General features: G+C 42.5%; 1 protein-coding gene and 1 non-coding gene across 5 annotated transcripts in view; one reads left to right on the top strand and one right to left on the bottom strand.

Annotated features, from left to right (window-relative positions):
- Nucleotides 1–25,583, bottom strand: part of LOC120957210 (zinc transporter 2) — a 38,706-nt gene continuing 13,123 nt past the window's right edge. For all 4 annotated transcript variants that reach the window (XM_040379283.2, XM_040379284.2, XM_040379286.2 and 1 more), the window contains exons 3-9: nucleotides 14,186–14,379; nucleotides 8,822–8,926; nucleotides 8,279–8,399; nucleotides 6,669–6,848; nucleotides 4,045–4,297; nucleotides 1,186–1,333; nucleotides 1–249 (exon numbers count right to left, since the gene is read on the bottom strand). In XM_040379283.2, the coding sequence (XP_040235217.1) occupies nucleotides 107–249; nucleotides 1,186–1,333; nucleotides 4,045–4,297; nucleotides 6,669–6,848; nucleotides 8,279–8,399; nucleotides 8,822–8,926; nucleotides 14,186–14,379 (1,144 nt within the window). In that variant the 3' untranslated portion in view covers nucleotides 1–106. The remainder of the gene's footprint in view (nucleotides 250–1,185; nucleotides 1,334–4,044; nucleotides 4,298–6,668; nucleotides 6,849–8,278; nucleotides 8,400–8,821; nucleotides 8,927–14,185; nucleotides 14,380–25,583) is intronic.
- Nucleotides 2,892–2,998, top strand: LOC120960257 (U6 spliceosomal RNA). The gene has a single exon (XR_005752313.2). It is a non-coding gene; the product is annotated as a U6 spliceosomal RNA (small nuclear RNA).

Below are 25,583 nucleotides of genomic sequence, written 5' to 3'. Positions count from 1 at the left end.
TTTTTTAACATGTTTACAATAGTTTCTTTTATTTCTCATTGATCGTCCGGTTGGTGGCTTACTCTGAAACCGAGTAACGCGTTGGCTTCGCGTTACGTGCTTTACACTAAACTGGATTCGAACACTGATTGCAATCTTCCATATCCGGTTGAAATACTTCGATCTGCAGCGTCGTCTCGAAAAATTGATACTTTGCATGAACCGTTTCCGTGGCTTTATTCAGTACGAGCTCGGTGTTTGTCGTGGGCTCTGAAAGGAAGGAGAATTATTTTAAAAGCGCACATAATATCAAAATGTAGACTTATTCTAAGGTTACTAATATCAGTAACCTATATAAAAAAGCTTGGTAGCAAAATTAAATTAAAATGAATAGCCAAAATATTTAAAGCGAGGTCATTAGCTAAAAATATGATATTCTAAGTTCAATGTTAATCCAATCTTTTACGCAATAATTAGTAAATTTTTCCTAAGAAAAACTGATTAAACTTGTGTTAAAAAAAAACAGCAATAATTGACAGTAAATGCACATTGAATGCTTGGTAATCAATCAATTTCTCTTTTAATTAGCAAACAAAATGCATTGATCCTAACTGGATTAAACCAAATTAAATCTCAGTTAGAAACAAATCTGTTCTCTTATTAGAATTAGTATTAGACTTTTACATGAATTCAAAAAGGACATTTTGACGGTGATTTTGTGTTGAATTTTACTTGAAAACCCAACACAAATTTGAAAAATTTACATAAAAAAGAATACTGAAACAAACAACTGTTCGCTAGCGTCTTCATTTACTTGGATAAAATTCAATATGCCAATGTATTAATAAGGGAGGCGGCAGCGTAATGCCCGTTTGAAAACATTCAATAGTTTGCACTTAGAATTTTAATACCATATTCACCAAATTAAACTTTTAATTGACCTTTTAATTGAATTCAAAAATAATAAACATTTTCCAATCTCTAGCATATCCCACATATTCAAGAGTAAATATCACTTAATCACTAAACACGAGACCGTTCCAAAACACGGGGCTCCCACTAACCCTGCCTGCCCTATAAAAATGTCGACCCCTTTTTTTCGCAGAAAGCATCAACTAAGTACCATCCCCCCCAAAACAACCCTAACAAGCGAACCCACAAACACAATATCGCACTCGGCGCGGACGAGTGTTGCTCGTTGCTTACCGACAGCTAAATGAGCAGCGAGCGCTATCTTGTTGATACTGAGTGCCCAAATGCGCAGATTGTGTACTCTTACGACGCCCTCAATTTGCAGAAACGTTTGCATAACTTCGGTGTAATCGAGATACTTCGGGGTGCCCTCCATAAGAACCTGTGAAAGAAAAAAAGGGGGAATGAAGGGGATGTAAAAGAAGATCAGGCGCAAGAGGAAGGCTATGATAATAGCGCAACCGACATATCTCGCCAACACATGAAGCTGGGGAAGGGAGAAAGAAGGGGGTTGGTACAGATACGAGAACATTGCCACCGAGCGGGGGAAACGAACAAATAAAGTGCGTGAGTAAGTGTGAAGTGTTTTCCGGTGGGGCTGAATGGAATGAATGGGACGATGTCGGCGGTGCTGATTCCAGAAAAGTGGTTAAAGAATCCTTCGCGATTGAGCACAACGAACGGAAAAGCGCGCTTGATGGTGGTGGAAAGAGTAAAAACCTTCCCCAAGTAAACGGTACGGAGACCAGTAAAGAAACATAACTAGGGCCTAGCGGTGGAAATTGGCGCCGAGATAAAAAAAAACCATGGCCAACGCGCTAACGCACCATCACCGCTCGCGGTTTTGGCCGAGCCGTTCGTGTTGGGGCGTGTTGGACTTGTGTTGGTAATGGAAATAAAATCAGTAAGTAAGTGTGCAACCTTAAATCGGTTCCCGTTTTATTGAGCCTTTCTCGCACCGGCGGACCTTTCCCGATGGGCGCGGCCAGGTACTGCTGTCGAGCACACGGGATGTGTGCCCTAAGCTGAGGCAAAATTATGAAGCTCGAGCGGAAGCGAACCAAAACCAAGATGGTGGCTTAACTGTTTCAAATTGAAATACAATATTCATTAGGATGTTCTGACTCTCCTTCAGCTGTGTGTGTGTGTGTAATATGAGGTTAAAGTAAAACATCGCCAAACCAGCAAAGCAGCTTTTCGGCGGGTTTTTTTGTTTCCACCCTCCTGTTTAAGGGCCACCGTCGTTTCGGCTACACTGTTATCTCAATTCCGAAGGCTTACTACTAGCCGATTGATAAAATCGCTCGAACCAACAACAACAACAAAAAAGCCAACCAGAAAACCAGGAAACGGTACAGCCGATCGGCAAGTTACGAACAAATTAAGCGATACAAAGATGCGTGTGCGCGTGTGGCGTGGGGGTTGGATTCCACCTAGGAAGAAAATTGAATGAACCAGTAGAAAGAGAGAGCGGCTTTTCCAATCGATTTGAATCTCAACTCAATTTACTCCTGAATGCAGTCAAATCTGTTGCCCAACTCAATCATGACAAGTTGGGAGAAAATTGTATTGAATAAATTTGCTTGCGATAATGATACGATGGAATGTTTGATTAAAACGTTCCGATCGCTTTTGAAATATTTCGATCTGGCGAAAGATTTGCCTCAACCGACCGTACTACACTCCTACAAGTATGCAATGGATTTTTAAACAATTAAAGTTTAGAAATTGTGTGCTAACAAATACCGTATTACCTCAAGTTACGGACCCTTTTTAAGTGTAATATTTTCTAATTTAAAGTCAATTGCTCAAACTTCTGCATAATTCACTTTACGAAAGCAAAGGTTACAAATTTGATAAACAAATCATGAAATTCAAAATCCTCAAAATGTCGTCGTACCACTTTGGTGTTTATAGCTTACTTAAGGTCTGGACACCCAGTCCTAGCTTCGGCTGGACATATACTAAAATTGGAACGATACAGAGAAGATTAGCATGACCTCTGCGCAAGGTCTGGACACCCAATTCTGAGGGTCAATGTCCTCCTGGAGCGACAGGACGACGGTCTTACAAACAAAATTGATAAGAATGGCTGTAGCGATGAACTGACTGACAGAACATATTTATTTACCGTGACAACAGGCACTACTAGGAGTAAGACACATTTTTAATCAATCCTAGCACATCCATGCTAATCATTATTCTTCTTTTTTTATTTGGCGTAACGTCCTACGTGAACATGCCAGCCTATACAGGCTTTCGAGACTTAATTCATTACTACGTAGCCGGATAGTCAATCCTTGCTACGGGGGGACGGTCCATTCTGGGTTTAAACCCATGCCGGGCATGTTACAGGGTTTTCCATGAGTTCTCCTAGTTGTGGGACACTTCCTGGACTATTTCTTATGGGAAATGAACTTCATATGATGGAAATTGGACTACATGGCTCGCTTTTTGAACAGGCTCCTTGAAAATTGCTATTGGATTTGTCCAACAAGGGTGCTATAGAGTCCAATTCCCATTACTTTAAGTTCATTTCACGTAAGAAAGAGTCAATAAAGTGCTTCATAGCTATGAGAACTCCTGGAAAACCCTGTATTGAGTCGTTCGAGTTGACGACTGTAGCACGGGACCGCCCTGCTGATCATGTTTAATTAAAAATCGGCATATTCCGGGCCTGTATATGAAGAAATGCCATAAAAACATGATGGTCATTTGGTCATTTGAACCATTTGCATACACTTATGACAGTGTTTATGATACAAGTCTGCAGCAAAAGTCGAAAAACTCGAATAAAACGCCACTCCAGAATTATGTACATCTTTTCACAAGTTTTCTGAAATTTAAGAGTTTGAACATAAATTGCCTTTTTACTGGATTTAAGCACAGTGAACAAGCCATCAGTGAGAAAAGCATCTCGGTCAAACGCTACCCAGTTAGCGAGCAATTGCTTGTAATATCGAAAACAGCTGATGGAGACGCCCAGTGATTGGTAAAGCGGCAAACGATTAGTAAACAAAGCGGCCTGTGTCCTGACCCTTTTCAGCTGTCCGTAAACCCCCCCCCCCCCCCCCGCCTCCTATTCTCACTTACCACAATTGCATCACGCATGATGGCAAGCGTCGTGCCGAGCACCAGCACCGAAAACAGAAACGTGCAGATCGGATCGATGATGTTCCACTCGGGCTTGAAGTAAATCACCAGCGCTGCTATAAACACACCCAGGCTCTGCACAAAATCGCTCAGCACATGCACGAACGCAGCGCGCACGTTGATGTTTTGCTCCTCGTGGTGTCCGCCACCGCCCCCGTGACTGTGGCCGTGATGATGCAGCGTGGCGCCCATGCTGGCAAAAAGGCGAGAAGAAAATAAAGGCATCATTAAAGTGCTGTGCATATGTGTGTGTGTGTGTGTGTGTTTGTGAAATCCCACACGCTACGAATGGGGTTTTGCATCAGTGGAAACTCAATCCATCTGTTAGTATGGGCTGCACCAACAAAGGGAATTGCTGGTGTTGCAGGTAAACCTCTTTATGCGCTTTGGAGGCGCTAGGGATGGGAAAATCTCACGTGGATTAAACTACAGAAATATGGTTAGTTGTGAATAGAAAGGGGTAAAATAGGTATCTTATAAGTAGAAATTGCAATCGTCACTATCGCAATGCTGTGTCCGTTTAACCCCCTCAACAGATTATGGCACATGGTAGCGAACGGAGAAGCCCCAGGCCCACAATGAGTACTGCACGGAAGAAGACAGCATACTACTCTGCTCGCTCACAGGAAACCGCGCGATGGAAACCTTTGCACTTTTGTCCCGCAAAAGCAATCAATAAACTTACCTTCTGTGCAAGCGCAGAAATTCCTTCAGCTCGAAATGACTCGTTTTCCTGCGCCCGGAGCCGGATCAGCACCGTGAGTCGTGGGCACCTATTTCTATTCCGGCGGGGTTTTCAATCGCCCCAATTCAATTATCCGCCACGAACCGCCATGGGTGACCGTTGCCAACGAATTAATGGGGCACTGCTGTACCTTTTGAAAGCGGCTTAACTGGCTTGGAAGAAACCACTCCGGAGCCGGAGCCGGTAAGAGCAGCCCGACGTCCCGGTGCAAAATCATTCAGCGGAAATCGGTGTAAAAACCCACCGTACCAATAAATTCCTCCACGGTACATGGTAGAGTTTAAATCTAACCATTGCGCCAACGCGCGTCGAAGGACGAATGACGGTGACCCACACATCCACACAAAACCCACGGTGGGTTACGGTGGAACTACTATCGCATCTAGCGTGCCTTGCAAGAAACCCCTACTTGCAGTGCTTCCCGTGATCGTACGCCTCTCGCAAGGGCGAAGAAAGAACGCCACTGCGCTGGATTAAGATGGAGGATAATACCACCCATTAATTCTACGAATGAAGGATTATCTGCCACAGTCAAATGACACTGACGCAACACGGGATTACGCCGGGTCTTGTATATCCGCGCGTACTGCGCTGGAGCACTTGTTCAGCCAGCCAGCCCCTCAATGCAGTGCACGGGCGGTGTGTACCATCGTGCCGGAAGGCACTGCATTGCCCCCGCCCGCCGGTCACCACTACACGGGCAAATGATTACAAGTTAGTTAGTGCTAGTGAGCACCACAAAAAAAATAACACCGACCGAACAACCGCAGAGCGCGACGATGTTGTACCCAGTATCTGTTTCTGATACCGCAAATGATTTAATGTGATTAGCACTTGCGAACCAGATACAAAAGGGCATTGATATACGATACCCATTTGGAGGGGGGGGGGGTGGATGTGGATTGGGGGTGGATTGGATAGGGAGGGGGAGGGTTTGGACGGATTATCGATCGTATCGTGGATCTATTTTTTCACGTATTCAAGTACTTTTGAGAGAAAAAAGGATACAATTGTACAATTGTACTTTTGCTCAAGCACACTTTAGTAGACAATAATCGATATTTGTACTTTTTTATAGCACATGAAGAGTTCCAATCATGGTTTTATTACGATAACGTTAATTTGCTATGTACTTCAAAAATGGCCACAGAAGCATTCAGTTGATTAGTTGATTTAAGTTTCATCAACAAAACCAACCCCCTTATTGCGTTTTACCAACATTTTCAATCGATGCTTCCTTTTAAACATTGAAATATACGGTTGAAATCTGACGACAATTAAATTAAATACAATTTTCAAGTGTCTTCCCAATCAAGTTGTGCAAGTAACTGATTTAATTACTGGACTAGAAATATTTACGAAACAGTCAAAAAACACTCAAAATTCCACATGACTCGAGATACAATTGAAAACAGTTTTAGAGCATGCTTCCATGCCATACAGCTTAAAATATATAAAATATGTTAAAATTAATGGGACCAAAATTACATATAGTTTTCCATTTGAACAATTTACACAGGTTTTCCCATGAGTTACCAATAAATAAATAAATCCCCGGTTAACTCTGTCTACAACATTGTAAACTGACTCGGAAAGCAAGGTAACTCAACTTTCACGCTGCCTTAAAGCATTCCTAACGATGAATATCCCAATCTTTAGATTTGCTGAATTCCCAACACGTGACAAATGCAGTAAAACAATTAGCCTAGCCTATCATTTTCATACAAATACAAAATTTCGATGCCCTACCACCGCAGCTCTGCTTACATTTCAAAATATGACTAAAAATAATAACAAATGATGTTTTTTTTTCACTCACATTATATTCACCAATATTCCCAATCCAGACGTGACCAGCATCACTTCACCATTGAGCTCGAAATCTTTGTTGATCGTTCGCAGCACTGCCAGATAGAACAGAATGGCCGTCACGACCCAAATCATCAGCACGGACAGTAAAGCACCGATTACTTCCGCACGGTACCAACCGAAGGATAATCTGTAAAGGTAAAAGTAATGAAATGTTAGACAGCTATAGCCTATACTTTTTTTTGCAATTCTAGTGCTTATGGCACACTTTCCAGACTGTTTTGGCATGGAACGACACTTTAAGGGGGACGTTGTGAAGTTGTCATCGTTCTGAATCTTGTCCTCCGCGACTCTGGGGATGATTCTCTAGAGATGGATATAATTCACATTGAATTCCAGTAAGAATGCACCGCTGCATGATATAATTAGAGTGTGTGTGTTGCATGATGTTTTGCAGATTGCGTACAGTGTGGCGCATAAGCAGTTGCTTACCTTTATACGCGTAATGAAATAATCTACAGAAATGATATTTTTACACTAACAAAACAACCTTAGCTCTTGTCTTCTTTTTCTACTTATTTGGCTCAATATCCTCAGACAATACAAGCATGCCTATGTTATTGCTAGGTTTGGTGATCAGTGAGTTGTTGGTATGCCCGCAGCAAGATAGACAGACGGGTCTTGAACTACTAACCCGACGTGATGTTCCAAAAATGGCTCCATAAAGGTCCGAAGCAATAGTATGAGAACCGCCAAAAATCCCTGTAACATTGAGATGAAAGATTTGCCAAAAATGAAACATAGTTTTCAATTGCTTAGAAACCAACAACTATGCATTATCAAAGCCAAAGCTTCGCTGCAACTTTAACGCTTAAGTAACTGTGGTGCATCATAAACTGTGCCAAAGTATTTAACTTCACCGGAAAGTGTACTTCAATTTTAAAGTTTTCCTCGATATAGACAATAAACTTTGCCCGAGCAGCCCGAGCAGCTTTGCTTCATCTTGCCGAGCCGAAGATTAAATGCATCTCCGCTAGCCAACCTGCGCCTTTGATGCGAGGCATAATGTAAAACTTCTTCATTCACCGGAAGCGTGTAAGTACTGCGCCGCAAATAACGGGCGCGCTAACAGCACGCCCGTGAAACGCAACGGTCGACTCGATCCCCATTACACCCTTTACAAAAGGGCCAGCGAGCGAGGAGGGCTACTTCACCCTAATTATATTACAACGAGTTGCGAGGTCACTATGGCAACAAAATCAGCCAGGCAAAAAATCTATCACTTGCCCAAGATCGCAAGGGGCGCAGTCCGCACAGGGCGTTGAGTACAAACCATCCGTTGGATAATGTTCAACCTATTTACTTTGATCCGGAGCAGCACTGGCCACCAACAGGGTGGAACCAGCACAAGTAGCTGGTATGCTGTGAAGGGATGGTTATTAAAAGTTTTTGCTCAACCCCGCCGACAATCTTTGCCCGTGCCGGAGACGGCGAAGCACCCGGACGCTGTTACGTTGTCTGGTTTGAGATACAAGAGCCACTTCGGGGCTTTTGCCCGGCCACGCAACGCTTTCTCCCATAGTTTTGCTTTCAATGGACATTCCACGCCCGTGTACCTACCGTTTCGTCGACGGTCTTGCCGCTATCCACAGGGCAAACAGGGATATCATAAAGCTGGCCAGGTCCGCCATGAGATGGGCTGCATCTGTCGCGATAGCGAGACTGTTCGAGTAAATACCACCTGGAAATGGAAGTGCAGCAGCAAACAGAAACGGAATGAGATGCGGTAGCGAAGGGAAACGAAGTACGTTCGCCAGATTGCTGTTAATCAGGGCTGCGACGAACTGCATTCGGAACCTTCTTTACGTCGTTCTGTGGCAAACAATTCCGCCGTTTGCCGCACTGGGTTTCTGCAATTCTGCGTCCAACAAGTGGAAACAATAAAGCATTCCCGTCCAGCGTGCTGCCGTGCTCCATGGTCTGGTCCATCGATGGACCTTTTACTTGACCCGTACCCGGGGCCGCATTGGAACCCTGTTGCATACGTTTGCTCGACGCAAAACGGTCGTGCGCTCTTACTTGCAGCTTGCAGACCAAGCGCACACTAGGGAAGCGTGCGGAATGCTTGAATGTGGGGGCTCAAACGTTAGCCCGGTATCCTACCTATTATCTCGGCAATCATAAAAATGATGCAAAGCATGCTCGCTAACATGAGCTTCTTCCGTGCTATCTTATCGATCCCTTCCGCCCGTGGTTTGTGACAGTGCGCTGAAACGAGGAAGAGAAACGACGGAGTCAGATAAGGTCGGGTTGTGCAATGAGGGGGGTTGGGTGAACAATTAGACGCCGGTAGTACGTGCATACGTGTGTTTGACACGGTGAATTACCAAGGATTATAAATCAAAGCTAAGCTACTCAAGTATGCATATCGTCCGCGATTAGCAGCGGTACTGCGTTGTGTTATGTAAAGCTTCAAAGTCGCTAGTGGTGGGGAAGTATTGCTAAACGCCTAAGCTGCGCTAATGTACAGAAGTTGTTTCTTTCTTCAGTCGCAACACATTCGTACCTGTCTCGGATAATCGGGATATTGTTTGCTTTTCGAAACAAAGATACTTAACACTGTATTAGAATACTAATTTCTACTATTATACAATAAGACTATGTAGTAAATATAATGCTTCCACCATTATTCACCAATTTATAATCATACTGCGAATAAACGCAATTTGCTACTAAAACTTAATATCAAACAATTCACCATTAGTATAATATATTAAGTTCGAAAACATCGGACTTAATATACACAGACACAAGATATCTGCATAACCTTTTTTCTAACTACTTCACAATTGATGCAGATGTTTGCCACTGTCAAATTAAGCCACCTGTCGGTTAACTTGCTCCCGAATAATCGATGGATAATCGTATATAGCAAATATTTCAGCTAGTATATCTTGCACATACGACCATTGTTTTGAAGCTTTTGGAGAGTTTAGATGTACAGTGGAACGCCATTTGAAGAATTTTAAGATGATTTAGGAAAAAAATTAATTTGTCGTAAATTTAGTTGTTTATTGTCATTATATTTTGGTCTGACAACCATCCTTTTTTACCTCGACCTCTTTAAATCATGTTATATTCGTATTAACTTTTTTATAAACAACGTTCATGTGTTCTTTTTCCAAGTTTTGAATTCTTCCTTCGCTAAATCCAGTATCCTGAGAAACTATGTTAGTGTTAAGAGCAGTGCTGCCAAATGTCACTATCAAAGTCATAAAAAAAATCGGACTGAAACAAAATCCATATCAGCGTCACGTACTCAATTGTGATAATCAGAGGTGATACTCAGAACGGTTGGTGTGACCAATACATGCTCATGACATGTTTGCGAACATCGCTTGGTCAGTCACTATATCACGACTTTTTTTTTTGCTGTGATCAATTTTGCAAAATGTCACTGACATAGTCATGACAAATTCTGGCAGAAACAAAATCATCTCAGCGTCACGAGCTCTACTGTGAAGATCAGAGGCGAGCCTCAAACAGTTGGTGTGACATTGTGTGCAACCAACTCTTGGTCAGTCACTTAGTCGCGACATTTTCAGTCGGTGATCATCGCGATGGTCACGGGAGATATGCGGTGCGTGCGAGTGGTTCTAAGAAACATAACCATGTTTTCTCGTTCTGTTTGACCCGACAGATAATCAAAACAGATAGAGGGAGAAAGCATGCTCATTTTCTTGCTAGAGCCCACGCGCCAAGTATATTCCAAGAATGTTACGATTATCGCCGACAACAATGTCGTAACCAAGTGAGTGATCAAAAGTTGGGTGCTAAACTAAATGTCACCAAGCATGTGATTGATTCTCCAACTGTTTGAGTATAGTCACTGATCATCTCAGTTGTGTACGTGATCTGATTTGAGCTTCGTTTCAGTCATGAGTGTTGGTGACTGAAACAGTGGCATTTGGCAGCACTGTTCACAGCCAGAAAAAAATCATGATTATGCTTGCGCCGGCATTAAGCTAAGCTTGTCAGTCAGAGTATCGCGTTGGACTCAAGAATTCACATGTCGTGTTCAGCATGTCATGACGCACTTTTATTGACTATCAGCAATGAGCATCAAGCTACCACGGTGTTCATTGTTTTCGTTGGTGAAAATCTTGTGATACTCATGATATTTTGCAGCACTGGTTAAGAGTGTCCGTTTATACTGAGAGAATGCAACGATCCGTCATAAACGGGAGAAACTATTTTTTAACGCGTTTCTACTACTACAATACTAAATTTTGTTTTGGTTGTACGTTTTTTGTCGTGTTTTTAAACAAATGCAAGAGTTAAAAACGCGAACATCAACTGTTTTGTGTGCAACTTCTTTAATGTTTCTTCTATAAACTGGCTCAACTTTATTCAAGATAAGCAAAATATGAATTTAACGGTGTAATTTTCTAACAGCTGTTAGGAGATGTTTTTTTTATCAAAACATAATCAAGGAGTATGGACAGACAAAAATACAAAATATATTATTATCAACAAAAATACTCAAGTTTACAAAATGAACAGAAAATATACGACCATGAGAGTCACAAAACATCAACAGACAATTGAGTTCATAATAATGATTAAAATAACCATGAGAAAATCCTTTTTTGTTTCTATTGCTCAATCACTTCGGCAATTAAAACTAAACACAATTACACATCCACATCCACACACACATCCCCCAACTACCCAAGCAAATGGTGAAAATTTTAATTCCTCTCCCTCCCCAGGCACCATTGCAATGCTAGTGATGGCTGGATTCTTCCACACTTCACGCAAACAAAAAAGAAAAAATAGCTTCCAAGCGGAAACAAAAACAAAAAAACGCGCATTCTTTCACACACAAAAGCGCACATTTAACCGCAATCCAAAACTTCAATCACAAAGTCTCGATCGATCTGGCTCTCTCGCTCCCTCTACTGCCACTTGCTATTGCTCCCTGTTGTTGCCCTTACGCCAATATGCTGCCGAAGCTTGCGCCACCGTACTGCGCGCTACGTAGCCGTGTTGCTGCCGTGATTTTCTCCACTCTGCTTTGCCCTCAACTTTTGCTTCACGTCACGCTCTGTGATGGAAAATACTTTTCCGATCGTCTTACGGTTGCGATTTTCCAAGCTGATTCCTTTTTATTTCCTATCGCGCAATTTTTTTTCTCTCTCTCTCTCCTGTGAATTTCACTTGCCCATTTCATTTTGTATTTTTTTTTTCCTTTTCGTTTGCTTCCCCAAATACGAAATCTCTTCTCAAGGCAAATAACCGTTTTTGTACCCCAGGGCATTTGCCATCAGTGAGCTTGAAGCAATCGCACCGTTGTCGTTGTCGTCCTCGTCGTCGTCGTCGTCGTCACCGTCTTTGTCGTCTATCGCAACCCGTCAGTCTTGGTTAGCCGGAAAAGGATTTGACGAGCGGTAAGCAACGATTTTCGAATAGCTCGTTTGGTTTTTCGATAGGGAAAGAAAGGACGCACACACACACAAAAAAAATACCGGTTCGTCTACAAAATTGCATACTGTCTATCACACCGTGGCACTGTGTGGAACTTTTGCTCTGTTGCAGTTTTGAATGCGAAATGGCGCAACACACATACACACCAAAAAAAAACTCCTGGATTCAAATCCGTGAAGATAACCAGAAGCAAATTAACACCATTGTTGTCGAGTCGGCAAAGTTTAGTTGCGGAAAGTGTTTTGCGCTCCGCATTTTGTTCTGCCGTTTGCTGCTGTTGCTGTTGCTGCTGCTGCTGCAGCACACTTGGCTCAATAAGACTGGCTCCTTTAAATGTGCTTAAAATCGATCCATTTGTGGCAAGTAGTGGTGTGGATTCAGAGGAATCTTCCTCATACTTCTGTGGATCAGAGCTGTATTTGTATCCAATCTGTGCTAAAACCGAACCGCTCCAACCAACCTCTTTACAACCGCAACAAAACTTCAATTTACACAACTCCTATCATAGCTCGGCATTAAGTCTTTTGTAACTATTGCTTGTTTGAGAGGCTGCTTGCAATCCTTTGCCAGAGCCACTCACACACTCTAGTGTCTAACCGTTGAAAAGATTATGTATGGATTATATGCTTACCGAAACCAAACGGCTCAACCATCGGCTCGGAAGCCATCAAGTGAGTGGCCAAAGCACAGCGCCTACAAATGAGGCATCATTGGGCAAGTCAGCGTGAAAGATTAACCATAGCTTAGCCCAGCCTCCGGGTACTAATAAACCACTCATGCATCGTAAAACCGGCCCCAGCCCGGGTTGATGCCCGGTGGATGGATCGGATGCCAGCCGAACCGTGCATATTGTGAGGAAGCCAGAGCACAAGCACTGTCCGTCAAGTGGACGCTTGACTAAATCGAGACAAACACAGCCCCAAGAAGTGGCCTGAGACTGACAAACAATGTGCTGGTAAATATTTGCAACCGGCGTCCGGCAGGCTGGCTGCAGCATAAAGACTCTGTGGAGCTGTGCTTCAGCTGAAGTAAAATCTATTTTTCCCATTAATCGAAATCCTAACCTCATAAGGATGCTATCTTGTACAGTGAATGTGTCTGTGGTTGTGTATGTGTGTGGCTTGTATGTTCCGTTAGGCCTGTGGCCGTACAGAAAGTGATGGAAAATAATAATAAAGCAATGTCAAACGCAACGACAAGGGCATGCTGCACCTGTTTGCTCCATCGCTCCATGTCCATCAACCCAGCGACATCTTCATCGGCCATGTTATTCGCTCAAACAATAACTGTCCACTCAATAGCTTGGCGGACGGTACAGTACACGTCTTTCATTCACACTTTGGGGCAAGCATTTCCACTCCGAAGAGCAGCAAAACAATGCAAAACGAACGAAAGAATGAAAGAAGTCAACAAAACAATGGAAGTCCAAAGCCCCAGGACCACCCCAGGAACGATTTCTTCGAAGGCAAATACACCGACAAAGCCGGCCATTATGGCACAGGGCGATGAAAATTCAATTACCGAGCGTTTAAGAATGAAATACATTTAGACGCATTGCTGCCAACATTCCATCCACAACGGTAGATGTGAAAGGTCACCGCTTGGCAGGGTGTGTGTCATGTACCTTTTGCGAGAAAGCTTCATCGTTTGGAAGGTTTTTTTGTTTTGGATTCTCTTTCTTTTGTGGAGTATTTGAAAAAAAAACAGCGACAGCTAGCAAAAACAACCACTTCTTCTGCTTTGTAGCTTTACACAAAGCGGTGCGTTGAGCTGTTCTAGAAATTTCTAAGAGGCGAAAAGGACAGGAAACAAAGAAACATTCACATAGAAACGCGAGTACTAAAGTTATCTTGAAAATTTTTGCCTTTTTTGGTTCTAACATTCTCTACTCTCTTACATTTACCATTTACACTATCACGAACGAAACAATCGCGACTAACATAAATATGGAGACAAAAAGTTTCAAAAACAAAACACACAAACACACATAAACGCATCAAAAGCTCCCCGAAAAAGGTAAAGCTAACGGTCAACGCTTACAGTCAATCTTGCGGATGCTGAGCTCGTTCGGCAGCTCGCAGCATGAGTTGGCCAGCTGGCCGTGCACGCAGTAGATGATGGACCGCTGCTGGGGTAGTAGTGGCTGCTGCTCCGACGTGCCGGCCGGTTGCGAGGCCGCGGGCGCGAACGGTTGCTGCGAGCTGGCAGACGTCCCATAGTTTTTCCGGTATTCGCTGCGAAAGAAAAAGAAGAAGAAACGCACACCAGAAGTTAGTTATGACGGTGGCACAACAATGGCGCCGAGGCTTAGCACCGCTGCTGCTGCGGCGTAGCATCTAGCGAATTAAAATCAAACAAAAAGATTCACTTCCTTCCTGCGTCCGGGTGCAGGAAAACGACTCTCCCCCCTTTCCCCATCCTTGTTTCTCGTTCCTGATCGACTGCTGCTGCCGTTGCAATAACGAGCGCGGCGCAAACTGGCCAAGATGGGAAGTCAAACATGGCCATGGTTATAAATTGAAAATGAAGCTGGTTGGCCTTAGTTACGCCGTTGTTTAAGACGCTCACTTTACACTTCGAGGGATACGAAAAGAAAGAAAGAAAAAAATGCGGAACGAAACGGCGAATACGTGCGTGCGTAAATGGCAAAAGGGAACAACTATTCTGAAGCGGGGAGCATCAGCAGGCATGGGCCAAGGATAGGAAAGGTTGAGCTTTACACAAAAACAGTAAGGACTGCACTGCAACAAAGGAACGAAAACGGTGCAATCAGAGTGCAAATATGCTACAGCAGCGCGAGCCAAATAGATATGAATCTGCATCTTTCTTAGGTGAATGGAGGGCAAGATGCCATTTTTTATCTTTTCAGATGCTTTTCAATCAATATGGCTATGCCATATTCAAAATGGTATTTTTAATACATACCACGCAGCCCAAGAAGAATGCGACGTGTTGAAAATCACATCGACGAATTGGAAATGCATCGTATTTCATTATGACAAAGTTGATAAATTGGAAATTGAACTAGATAAATCCGTAGGTTTAAGTTGAATATGTTTAAAGCATGTGGAGCTTATATTGCTTCCTTCTAATGTTAAAATGGTAACATCTAGAAAGTTAGGTCTTAGATATTAGATGTAAAAATAAGTTCTTAGCGTTTTAATCGAATTGGGAACCTTTTTTGTCATAAATTGCATATTCAATTTAGATAACGTATCAAAACTGAATATTATTAAGGCACTACCGGAGTATCAATCAATTTGTTGACATAATCTTAAATACATAAACTTAAAGAACTACTGGTCTACGAAGTCATGATCCATCGTCCATAACATACAGTGATCTGAAAGAGCAACCGTAATCTAGCCTGTACTGCAGATGCGGTTAACACTTTAAACGTCGCGTTATATGAATTCGTATGAGGGCTTTGCTCGCCGCTCAGCTTTGTATCTGACGCTCAGTGATTCTCTCGAGAATCTCTTATCGCTATGAAACAAAAGAGTGATAACAATCGTACAAGAAATGTACGCACTCATCGCTCTCTTGTCATGCGCTACATGCTCACTAGAAAAACTGTGACGTCAGGCCGGCGGTCAAATTATTAAACATCCTTCATGTCAGCATTTCTTAGTACTTGTTTAAATATGTCATTTGAGCATTTGTTGACAAGTATCGGCGAACAGCTATTCAATTTCAGTTCATATGAAACAGACATTTTCCGAGTTACTTGATCATTCCCAATGACTTGATCGCTGGAACAACGCCGCTAGATTTTCGCCGCAAACACATTTTTCGTTGTCAAATGTGTCCCTGTTTGGCTGTCAAATGTTTCCAATTTTGTATCTAATGTAATCAAACGTCTGATAATGAAAATGAAGATTAAAGACCCTAAAAATAATAGTGTTACCCGATGAAGCAAATATACACAAGTGGCGACATCTACAGTCAAAACGCAGAAAAACTTTTAAGTAATTCTAAGTTTCTTAAACTAAGTATTTGACTAGAGAAATAATAAATAATTCACAACTCATGACAAGCAGACATTATTCTTATCAATAGACATTATTAAAAATAGTCTGTTGGGAGTTATTGAAGCTTTAGGCATTCAACTTATTTAAAGATGAAGAAATGTATTCTACAATAGCTGTTAATGTCACCGTGATAAGAATTACACCACAGTTAGTGTAATTCTTGTTTAATTAATACTTGTATACAGATTTTTCTCTCTTCTGTTCTGGGACCATTTGGCCCCCTTTTCCCCGTTATTGAGACTGCATAAAATGAGTGCCAATATACATTACACTGTTTCATCACCGTTTTCCTGCACACTCCGTAATCTCGTTGCTGCATCAGAAGTAAATATTAAAAGTGTTTGTTTCCTCTTATTTTTATTTATCAACCCTGTTTTTTTTTTTTTACTCCTAAAAGCAACTTTCATAGAAGCTTCAATAATTTCAACCTCCACTGCCAACGCAACGGTAGGAATTTTCTGTCCTGAAAACCTTACAAAAGAACTTTACCACGACGGTTGCCAAAAAATGGATTAGAAAACCCGAGAGTTTTCCGGGAAAAATGAAAACTATTTCATTCGCAAAACGGCCCGCTACAGGCTCGATCGTAAATTTGGCCACAGCATTTTTTGTGTGTGTGTATGTGTTGCTGTTGTTGCTAGATACACCAAACCTACAAACGAAACCTGGCAACCTGGGTTCTTTCGATCCTGACTTCATCTTCTCTCTCCTCCTCCTGGAACGCCCCCCCGGAATGGAGGTTCTATTCGATTCCCCAGTCCATGGTTAGAGTCCCCTATCTTTTTTTTTCCTTTTTTACAGCTCGCACCAATGGATTTGAGTGCTGCTGGGTTGGGAAATTATGTTGTTCCCGTTGGTATGCATGCATGCTTGCGTTTGGCTTCCACTTGAACGGGCGAATGAAGCACACACCTCATCCTGCTGCACACGGACTCGGGTCCCTCCCTCATCCCCAGGTTTGGCTCGGAAATGTAATGAATGCAGTTCGGCATACATTCGACAAACGATCCTCGAACCCATTCCGGGTGGTCGGATGGACAGTAATTTACTGCAGTGGCCATAAGTTTTCGCCAGCGTTTGGTGGCCGGCCTGACAACTGGGACCGACCCCGGGCAGCCGAAAAAATCCACTGCACTGGAGAGGAATTGTATCCCTCCTCCTCCTCTTTCTCCTCCTCCTACTCTTCCCCTGCCTCAGAATGCACGATCGAGACGTTTCTTTTTAATGAAATGACTTTGGCAGCGGATCTGCACAAACGGCCACAGCTGTGGTAATAAATGAATGAATGTAAAAATGGTGCCACTGCTAATGGTATTCCGTGCATTGCCGTGCACCGGGGCCACCACTGTGGCACCACACAGACACACACACACACACGCAGATAGACATTTTTATTTTCTACTTCTGATTATTCCATCCACCGATGCTGATGACAACGGACATTTCCAGTTTTAATTTCGTTCGTTCGTTCGTTCGTTCGCTTGCCCGTTCGCTGCACTGCATTTTCACTGCGCCCACACTCTGCATGACCAATGAACCACGACAAGGATCACGAACACGAAAGATAAACAGAGAGAGAGAAAGAGTGAGAGGGAGAGAGGTTTTCGCAATGACGGTATGTGTCTCATAAATCATTTTAAAACATTAATGAGCACATTCGTTGGTGCATCGGAAAATGGCGAAGAAATCAAATAAATCCAATTACCAAATTCAACAATCGTTTGAATTTTGATGAACTTGCAACACGCAATCACAACAAACGGGCGGCTGTAGTGCACAACACAACCCGGCAGTGTTGTTTTTTTTTGCGCACTTCCCCGTATTCGACTTATCTGAGCTTGAGCATTTGGCCACAAATGACACTTTTGCATCAGCACGAGTACGACGACGCTGAGAAGCTGTCGAGCTGTCAACTATTTTAAATTTAATTTGCGTCGCCCTTTTTTTGTAGGTTCGAAATTGCATGTTGTTAATTCGCATTTTTTGTGTTTGTGCCTCAGCGCATACGCACCATGGTAGATAATTTAACACATTAGCGAACATCAGTCAATCACTGTAGATCGATCATGGCTTGAAAACACATTCACAGGCTTGATGTAAGAGTGCAGTGTTGATGTTGATAAATGGGCTTCCCAGAACTGGAGTTGACATTATTTACGGTAAGCTTATTAAAATATTAAATTAAATTTTAATGTTTTTTTCAACACTTCTTACAGCAGTTACATTGTTTCATTAATTTGCTTTCATTTTAACAATTGTATAATGCAATATTCAGCGTTTTGTTGTATTTTTTGGCTTAATTATGATTAAAAAAATAGAAAAAAACGAGAGAGAAAAAGATAAAGATAAATAATGTTGCATAAAGTATCAAATACATTAAAACAGGGGGTTTCGCGTAATTGAAGTTGTAACTTTCTAATGTTAACAGTATTATTCAGCCATATCGACATATTTTGGAACAAGTTTTGGAACATCTGTTAAATATTATATTTGCATCGGTTTTATGGAACTGAATTCATATGGTGGCGTGTTGAAAATCATATGGAAGAACAGAAAAATTCAGAAAGAACAACCTTTAAAAGTATGTTTCTTAAAATTGAAATAATTCATCTCACGCGCGAGTCGAAATAGAACGTCAACAAACCAATTTAACTAGCGTAAGCTTCACTTTAGATGGTTCTTTGTTTGATGTGTTGAAAGTCAGAAGGAAGAATTAAAATTGTATGGGGAAGCAAACACAATGAGTGACCGATGTTGAACAACATATTGCAGCCGGTGAATAATGTTGTTTTCACTGAAAACTGTCTCAGTAAACCCTGTAGCTGGCAATCGTTGTTGTTTCACTGCACCAACAGTAAAGTGGAGTTAGTTGGTTCTAAAAGCAAAAAGCACTAGTGCATTACTGTTGTAATCTAGCAATCGTTGTAGATTGAACACAGTTCACAGTAGTCTATGAACGTAGTTAAGGATTAGTTAGTTGCAATAAAACCTTCAATCAGAACAGACGTCTTTAGGTTATGGGCGACAAGCACAAAGAAGTGGCGGTTCACGGAATACCGCAGTTTTCCGGAACAGGCTACGACACCTGGAAATTTCGGGTCAACCGAACTCTTATCGAAAAGGTACGTACTATGTTAATTGGATCGAATGCGCCCAAGTCATTGTGGAGTGAAGCTGTGCTAGCAGCTGTGTTCATCTTAAATCGAAGTCCAACGTCTGCGATATCAAAGAACGTTACGCCTGCTGAACTATGGTATGGAAGAAAGCCAAGTCTGGAAAAGGCTCGTGTCTTTGGATGTCAAGCATTTGCATGGGTGCCGAATCAACAAAGAAAGAAGCTTGATGCAAAAAGTCAACAGTTATTCATGGTCGGATATGCACCAAACGGCTATCGGCTATGGGACAAGGATTCTAAACAAATCGTTATTGCTCGTGATGTGAAGTTTAACGAAACATATTTTCCATGGACGAATGATACACAAAATAACGGAAAATTAATTGTACCGCTAACCTACGAGCAAGAGGGGGAAGAAGTAATCGAGGAAGAAGTGATCGAGGATGCCGTTAATGTACATCCGGAAGAAGAAGATCCAGACGAGCAATATGGGGAAAACTCTTCAACTGAATCACTTGACTGCGATGGTGTCCAATCGTGTAATGATGATGAAGATGCAGCGGAAGCAGACGATACCGCGCTCCCTTCGCATCTAGATCTGGACTTGTCTTCCGGCCCTAGTGGCGAACAGTCTAGGAGGCGCAGCGAACGGGAGCGCCGATTTCCCGGTAAGTTCCTTGACTATATTACCGGATTCAGTGCTTGTGCTGTTGGCCCTCCGTTTTCTTCAGACGTTCCAGAAATGTATAACGACATTAATACTCGTGAGGATCGTGACCGATGGTACCAAGCGGTACAAGATGAACTAAACTCCATGAAGGTCAACGATGTGTGGAAGCTGACGGTGTGTCCAGCCGGTGTGAAACCGCTAAAAACAAAGTGGGTGTTCCGGCTGAAGGAGGATGAAACCGGACAACAGGTCCGGTACAAGGCACGACTTGTAGTCAAAGGGTTTCTACAACGGCCCGGGATTGACTTTGAAGACACATTTGCACCCGTTGCTAGGCTGTCGACAGTTAGAGTGGTACTAGCTGTTGCCGTCCATCGTGGCTTACACGTACACCAAATGGACGTCAAAACGGCTTTCTTACACGGAGTGTTAAAGGAGGACCTGTACATGGAAGTGCCCCAAGGCGTGAGGGCTAGACCAGGTATCGTGTGCAAACTTAGAAAATCGCTTTATGGTCTAAAACAAGCTCCACGATGCTGGAATGACCGCTTCAATTCGTCATTGTTGAAGTTTGGGTTCCGTAGATCAAACCGGGACTACTGTCTGTACGTTTCAACTGAAAAAGGTGATGAAATTTATCTGGTGCTTTATGTCGACGATCTTCTGATTGTTGGACGAAATATTCGAACGATGGAGAGACTGAAACGGCGGCTCACAGATGAATTTGAAATGACCGATTGTGGGCAAACGAAGTTTTTCCTGGGAATGCGAATGGAGTACAACCGAAATCGTGGCGAACTGAAGCTGTCACAGGAGGCAGCTGCAAACAAAATTTTAGAAAAATTTGGAATGTCGGAATGTAATCCAGCGAAGACCCCGATGGAGAAAGGACTTCAGTTGAGTCGAAAAGGAAATCATACTGCACAGCCATATCGAGAGTCGCTAGGCAGTTTGATGTATCAAATGCTATGTGTGCGACCTGATTTGTGCTATCCCGTAGCTTACATGGGACGATTTCAACAATCACCAACGGAAGATCATTGGCAAACTCTTAAGCGTATCATGAGATACCTTAAAGGAACCGCTACTATGGGACTTCACTATAAGAAACATCCAGGAAGTAGATCACTCGAAGGATATGTCGATGCTGACTGGGCGTCCGATGCAGAAGATCGCAAATCCGTAACTGGTTTCTTGTTTAAGGTATATGGTTCAACAGTATCTTGGGCAAGCCGGAAGCAGTCAACAGTCTCCTTGTCATCAAGTGAGTCTGAATATGTAGCGCTAAGTGCTGCTGTTTCCGAAGGAATCTGGTTGGCTGGTATTTTGGAAGATTTGCAATGCAAAACACCATCGGATCCAGTTATTATATACGAAGACAACCGTGGCTGTATTGGTCTGGCTAAGAATGCTGAATCCAAAAGGATAAAGCACTTGGATATTAAACATCATTTCATTAAAGACCATGTTGCTGCTGGTAATGTTAAGATTGAACCGATAAGTACTACTGAACAGCAAGCGGATATATTAACGAAAGCTTTGGATGCAAACCTATTTGAATATCTCAGAAGCAAAATTGGAGTCAGCGATTGAGAGGGGGTGTTGTAATCTAGCAATCGTTGTAGATTGAACACAGTTCACAGTAGTCTATGAACGTAGTTAAGGATTAGTTAGTTGCAATAAAACCTTCAATCAGAACAGACGTCTTTAATTACAAACAAAGTTGAGCGTGTAAAAATTCATATTAAACATGTTAAAATAGCTGCAGTGCGATGAACAATTTAACGTTTGACATGTAAACCCCTGTAATGCCGTTTACCGTAGAAACTGACACAAAACATCGTATAACGCTGGTCACATTGGAAACTAATTCAAAAACCCCTGTATTTTCAAAACACTAATTGACATCTTTTTGATGTATTTTATTTAAAAAAATAGGGTACTTAATACTTTTTAATTTAATTTTGCTCATTTATGTGCTTGTTTTTTTTAAATAATGAAAGATCGAATTAAAGTTCAAAACTCAACGTTTAATTTAAATTTTGCAAATAATAAATGTTACCAATAGTCATTTCCAGTTCTTCATAAGGTTTTATAAAAAAAACATGGTTTAACAGATCAATTTTTCGCATCGAAAAAGAAATTTCCAAAGAAGTAAAAAAACTGTTACATAAAATTGCTGGACCTACACAAGAATTCTGATTTTTCAAACCCACCTATATTCTAGTTGTTTATCCTTTCCCATCCCTTTTTCTACACTCGTATCACTATTACCTCCAAAAACACACACACACCCAGTCCTTGAGTATCTGAATAGCCTCTACTCAACCGAAAGAGGGAGTGAAGCTTTTATGTAGCATCCACTTTCTAGCATTGGAAAGACGCTATCCACTGCCGCCAGATGAAATCTAATGCTCCCGTAATGAGGTTATGAGTCAATCCCATCAGTGTAATGATGCCCGAACGCAGTGCCCGGGCCAACAGGGGGAGGGCTAGCACCATTCAAGTGTCGAGTGCGCTAACAAATTACAGCCCTCCGAAGGATACCCAACGAACGGTACAGGGGCGGGCCAGCAACATCAGGCCAACGTGCCTCCGCGCCGTACGAGCACGGATAGCCCGGAGCAAATATAGCTGGCAGAGCTAAAATACCGAAACCCCCATAATCAGTGTGAATGTAAAACATCAACGGGCCCTCTGGGGGGCCGTTCGGAAATGGCTTTCAAATGATTTCGCCTTCGGCAAAAAGGGTTGGCCCAGCACTCCCGACCGCTTTCATCCGCCCGTGATGGTCTGAAAAAGCGAACGAGCTGCCAGTCAGCCAGCACATAAGGATTCGGTTTAGCCGAGAGGCTGTGCCCAGGTGGGTTGGTTGGGTGTAGGTTTTTTGGGCACTCTCGGCCCGGAGTCCAGTTTTTTACCCCGAGTCTTATTAGCATTTGTTTAGGATTATCCGAATTTTATACCCTCCAATGGGTCATAAGCGTGAAGTTGGTGCGCCCTTGGTCGACTTACTTTCAAAGGACTTCGAGGTTCGAAATGGTTTGGATGGTGGCATGCACACTCAACTTCTTGAAATAAGCAAATTGGTTCTTTAAAAAGCGTGAAAAGCGTGCATTTTAAAATGATGTTAATTTAAATCTAACATCAGTATGGAGCTGAGCTGCGCAAGCCTTTCTTTACCGGAATTAATTAAAATAACTTCTTGTAACATATTTTTCCCCCAAAACAACACCTAATGGCACAGGGAAATCGTCGACCAGCTTGTACACCACCGTAGATAGCGCACACTTACAGATGAATAGAAACATTTGCAGATGCTCACGTTTTATGCTAATGTGTACGTAATCTCGTAAACTAGCAACCCCATACGATGTCCCTTTTCTTTAGCGTTTCGCACGCCGACGCATCAAAGGCGGCCACACGTGACCCAACAGCCCTCCCATCCACCATAGTACCTAAATGGATGCTCCGGCGTTCTCCTGCTGGACGAAAAAGATTGTCAGCTCCGGCACAGAAAAAGGGGCAAACGACGATTTGAGAACCTCTTGGAAAACTATAAACCTTTTAGTATGATGGGGAACGGTAACGATGGCTCTCCCGGGGTTCGTACGATCCTGGGTCGGTGTTGACAATGGCGACGGACTGGAACACACACCCCCAAAATAAAAAACGAAGGGAAACAAAACTATTCCTTCAGATATTCATCCCGGCACGGTTTACGATGAAATGATCCATCGAAATCCCACCATTGACCGACTGTTTGAGTGGAGTCAGTTTCACAGAAGCGATCGAGGGATAGGGGGAAACGGGGTCTCGAAGATATCCACTGCTTTGCTAAGCAAATTTATGAAAATGTAATCAATTTGTTGTAACACGCGTGGAAAGCGTGAGCCGAGTCAGATTATCCACACCGTACACCGTTGCGCGTCCGAACCCGATGGAAGTAGGTTAGGGACGGCAGGGATAGTTTTAGCGAACGAGTCCGTGGGCGCCGGCGAGAAAGGATGCGTGGAAACGTGAGATGAATGAAAGCGTGTGTTGCAGGTATTGTAAGCATAGTTCGATTTGTTTCGATAGCAAACAAATAGTTTACATTGCGAAACATAAACCATAAAATGCTGCAACGGTTGGGGTAGAGTGTACATAGTTGTGCATGGTGAATGCGTGTAACGTTAATCAACAAAAGCGGGATTACTGGAAAATGTTTGTTTGTATCAGCGCAAAACCCATCACTGTTATTGCACAAGAGGTAGAATACAATTATTGTTCAGCAATTAAAAGAAAATATTGAATACATATCATACAACAGTAAACATCTATTCCTCATTGTTAGATATTTTACATGCGAGCGATATGCAGAGGTAGTTTACAACTGATCATAATATGAAGCTTATGCTTTTGTTTGTAAATATATTTTAGTTCATTTACACCTATTTATCTTTATGTTGGTATACTTAGGTTTTAAATTATGCTTCCAGATCGATTAAAGATGGGAAAAGAGATTAGATTGGGGCAGAAAGAGGATTAGATTGTGTTGCATTATGTTTCAATTCGTCTGCTGAGTAGTCTGCCTTTGAAAGATTGTACCGAGATGTTAAAGTCGAACAGTGTGTAAACCTCATCCTGAATGATCTGCTCATGGATGTTGCAGCGTCGCCTAATCAATAATTTTTGCGACGACGAGGGATCGCGAGCAGTGGACGTGAGCGTAGTGATACCGTTAGGGCATATAGGTCAAGTGGCTGAAGCAGTATAGGGCTGTCAATATTACCAGTTGGTAAACCTGCTATGAATAGTTGCGGAGCAATTTGGCGTCTTTCCTCCAGTTGGTGAAGGTCAAGGAGCATGAGACGGATGCTCACTGCCAGGATCCCATAGTAGTAGGGCAACTGCATAACGGGAGAGTTTACGTAGGATGATTTCCAGTCGATCTGATAGGCGCTGGGACAATGGCTTCCAGAGCAAGTTGGTATACTCGAGCACTGGTCTTACGAGACTGCAGTATATAGCCTTAAGACACATAGGGTCCTTAAAGTATTTTGCCATATGGAGAACATATCTGAGAAGTTCATTGCCGCGAATGATGACTTCTTCAGCGTGACGGTCAAATGTTTTCTTTGTGTCCAACACAACACCAAGATCCTTAACATAGTTTGCACGTTGGATACAGACTCCACCGATGTTGTGGTTGTAGTAGACGGCGAGATCGGCGAAATGATATCACTTGACATTTTTCGATACATAGCTTAAGATGGTTTCGGGTACACCAGTGGTAAAAGTTGCTTAAGTGCTGCTGGAGTTAGCATCGTTGTGCACTGTCATAAATAGTTTGACATCACCGCGGTGAATGGGCGAGATAAGCTGTTTTGGCATTCTACAGCGTACGTCTACGACTACAGAGTCAATTAGTCAAATAGTTAAAAGCCAATCAAATGAAACTGAATGTATGTTTCAATGTTGTTGTGATCACATAAGTCGTTACAACCATGCAGTCCACTCGAGTCCACAGTGAAGTGAATGTACAACATTAATGATAAGCTTTTTCGTTCATTAAGTTCTATAAGTCATCAATTAGTTTCATAAACATCGTCAACGTTACGCCTCAAAAGAGATGTTTGA

The sequence above is a fragment of the Anopheles coluzzii genome, chromosome 3 (genome assembly GCF_943734685.1).
Source record: "Anopheles coluzzii chromosome 3, AcolN3, whole genome shotgun sequence".
Classification (NCBI taxonomy): Eukaryota; Metazoa; Arthropoda; class Insecta; order Diptera; family Culicidae; genus Anopheles; species Anopheles coluzzii.
Note: the sequence above shows the minus strand (reverse complement) of the source record. Positions and strands in the feature narration are given on the sequence as shown.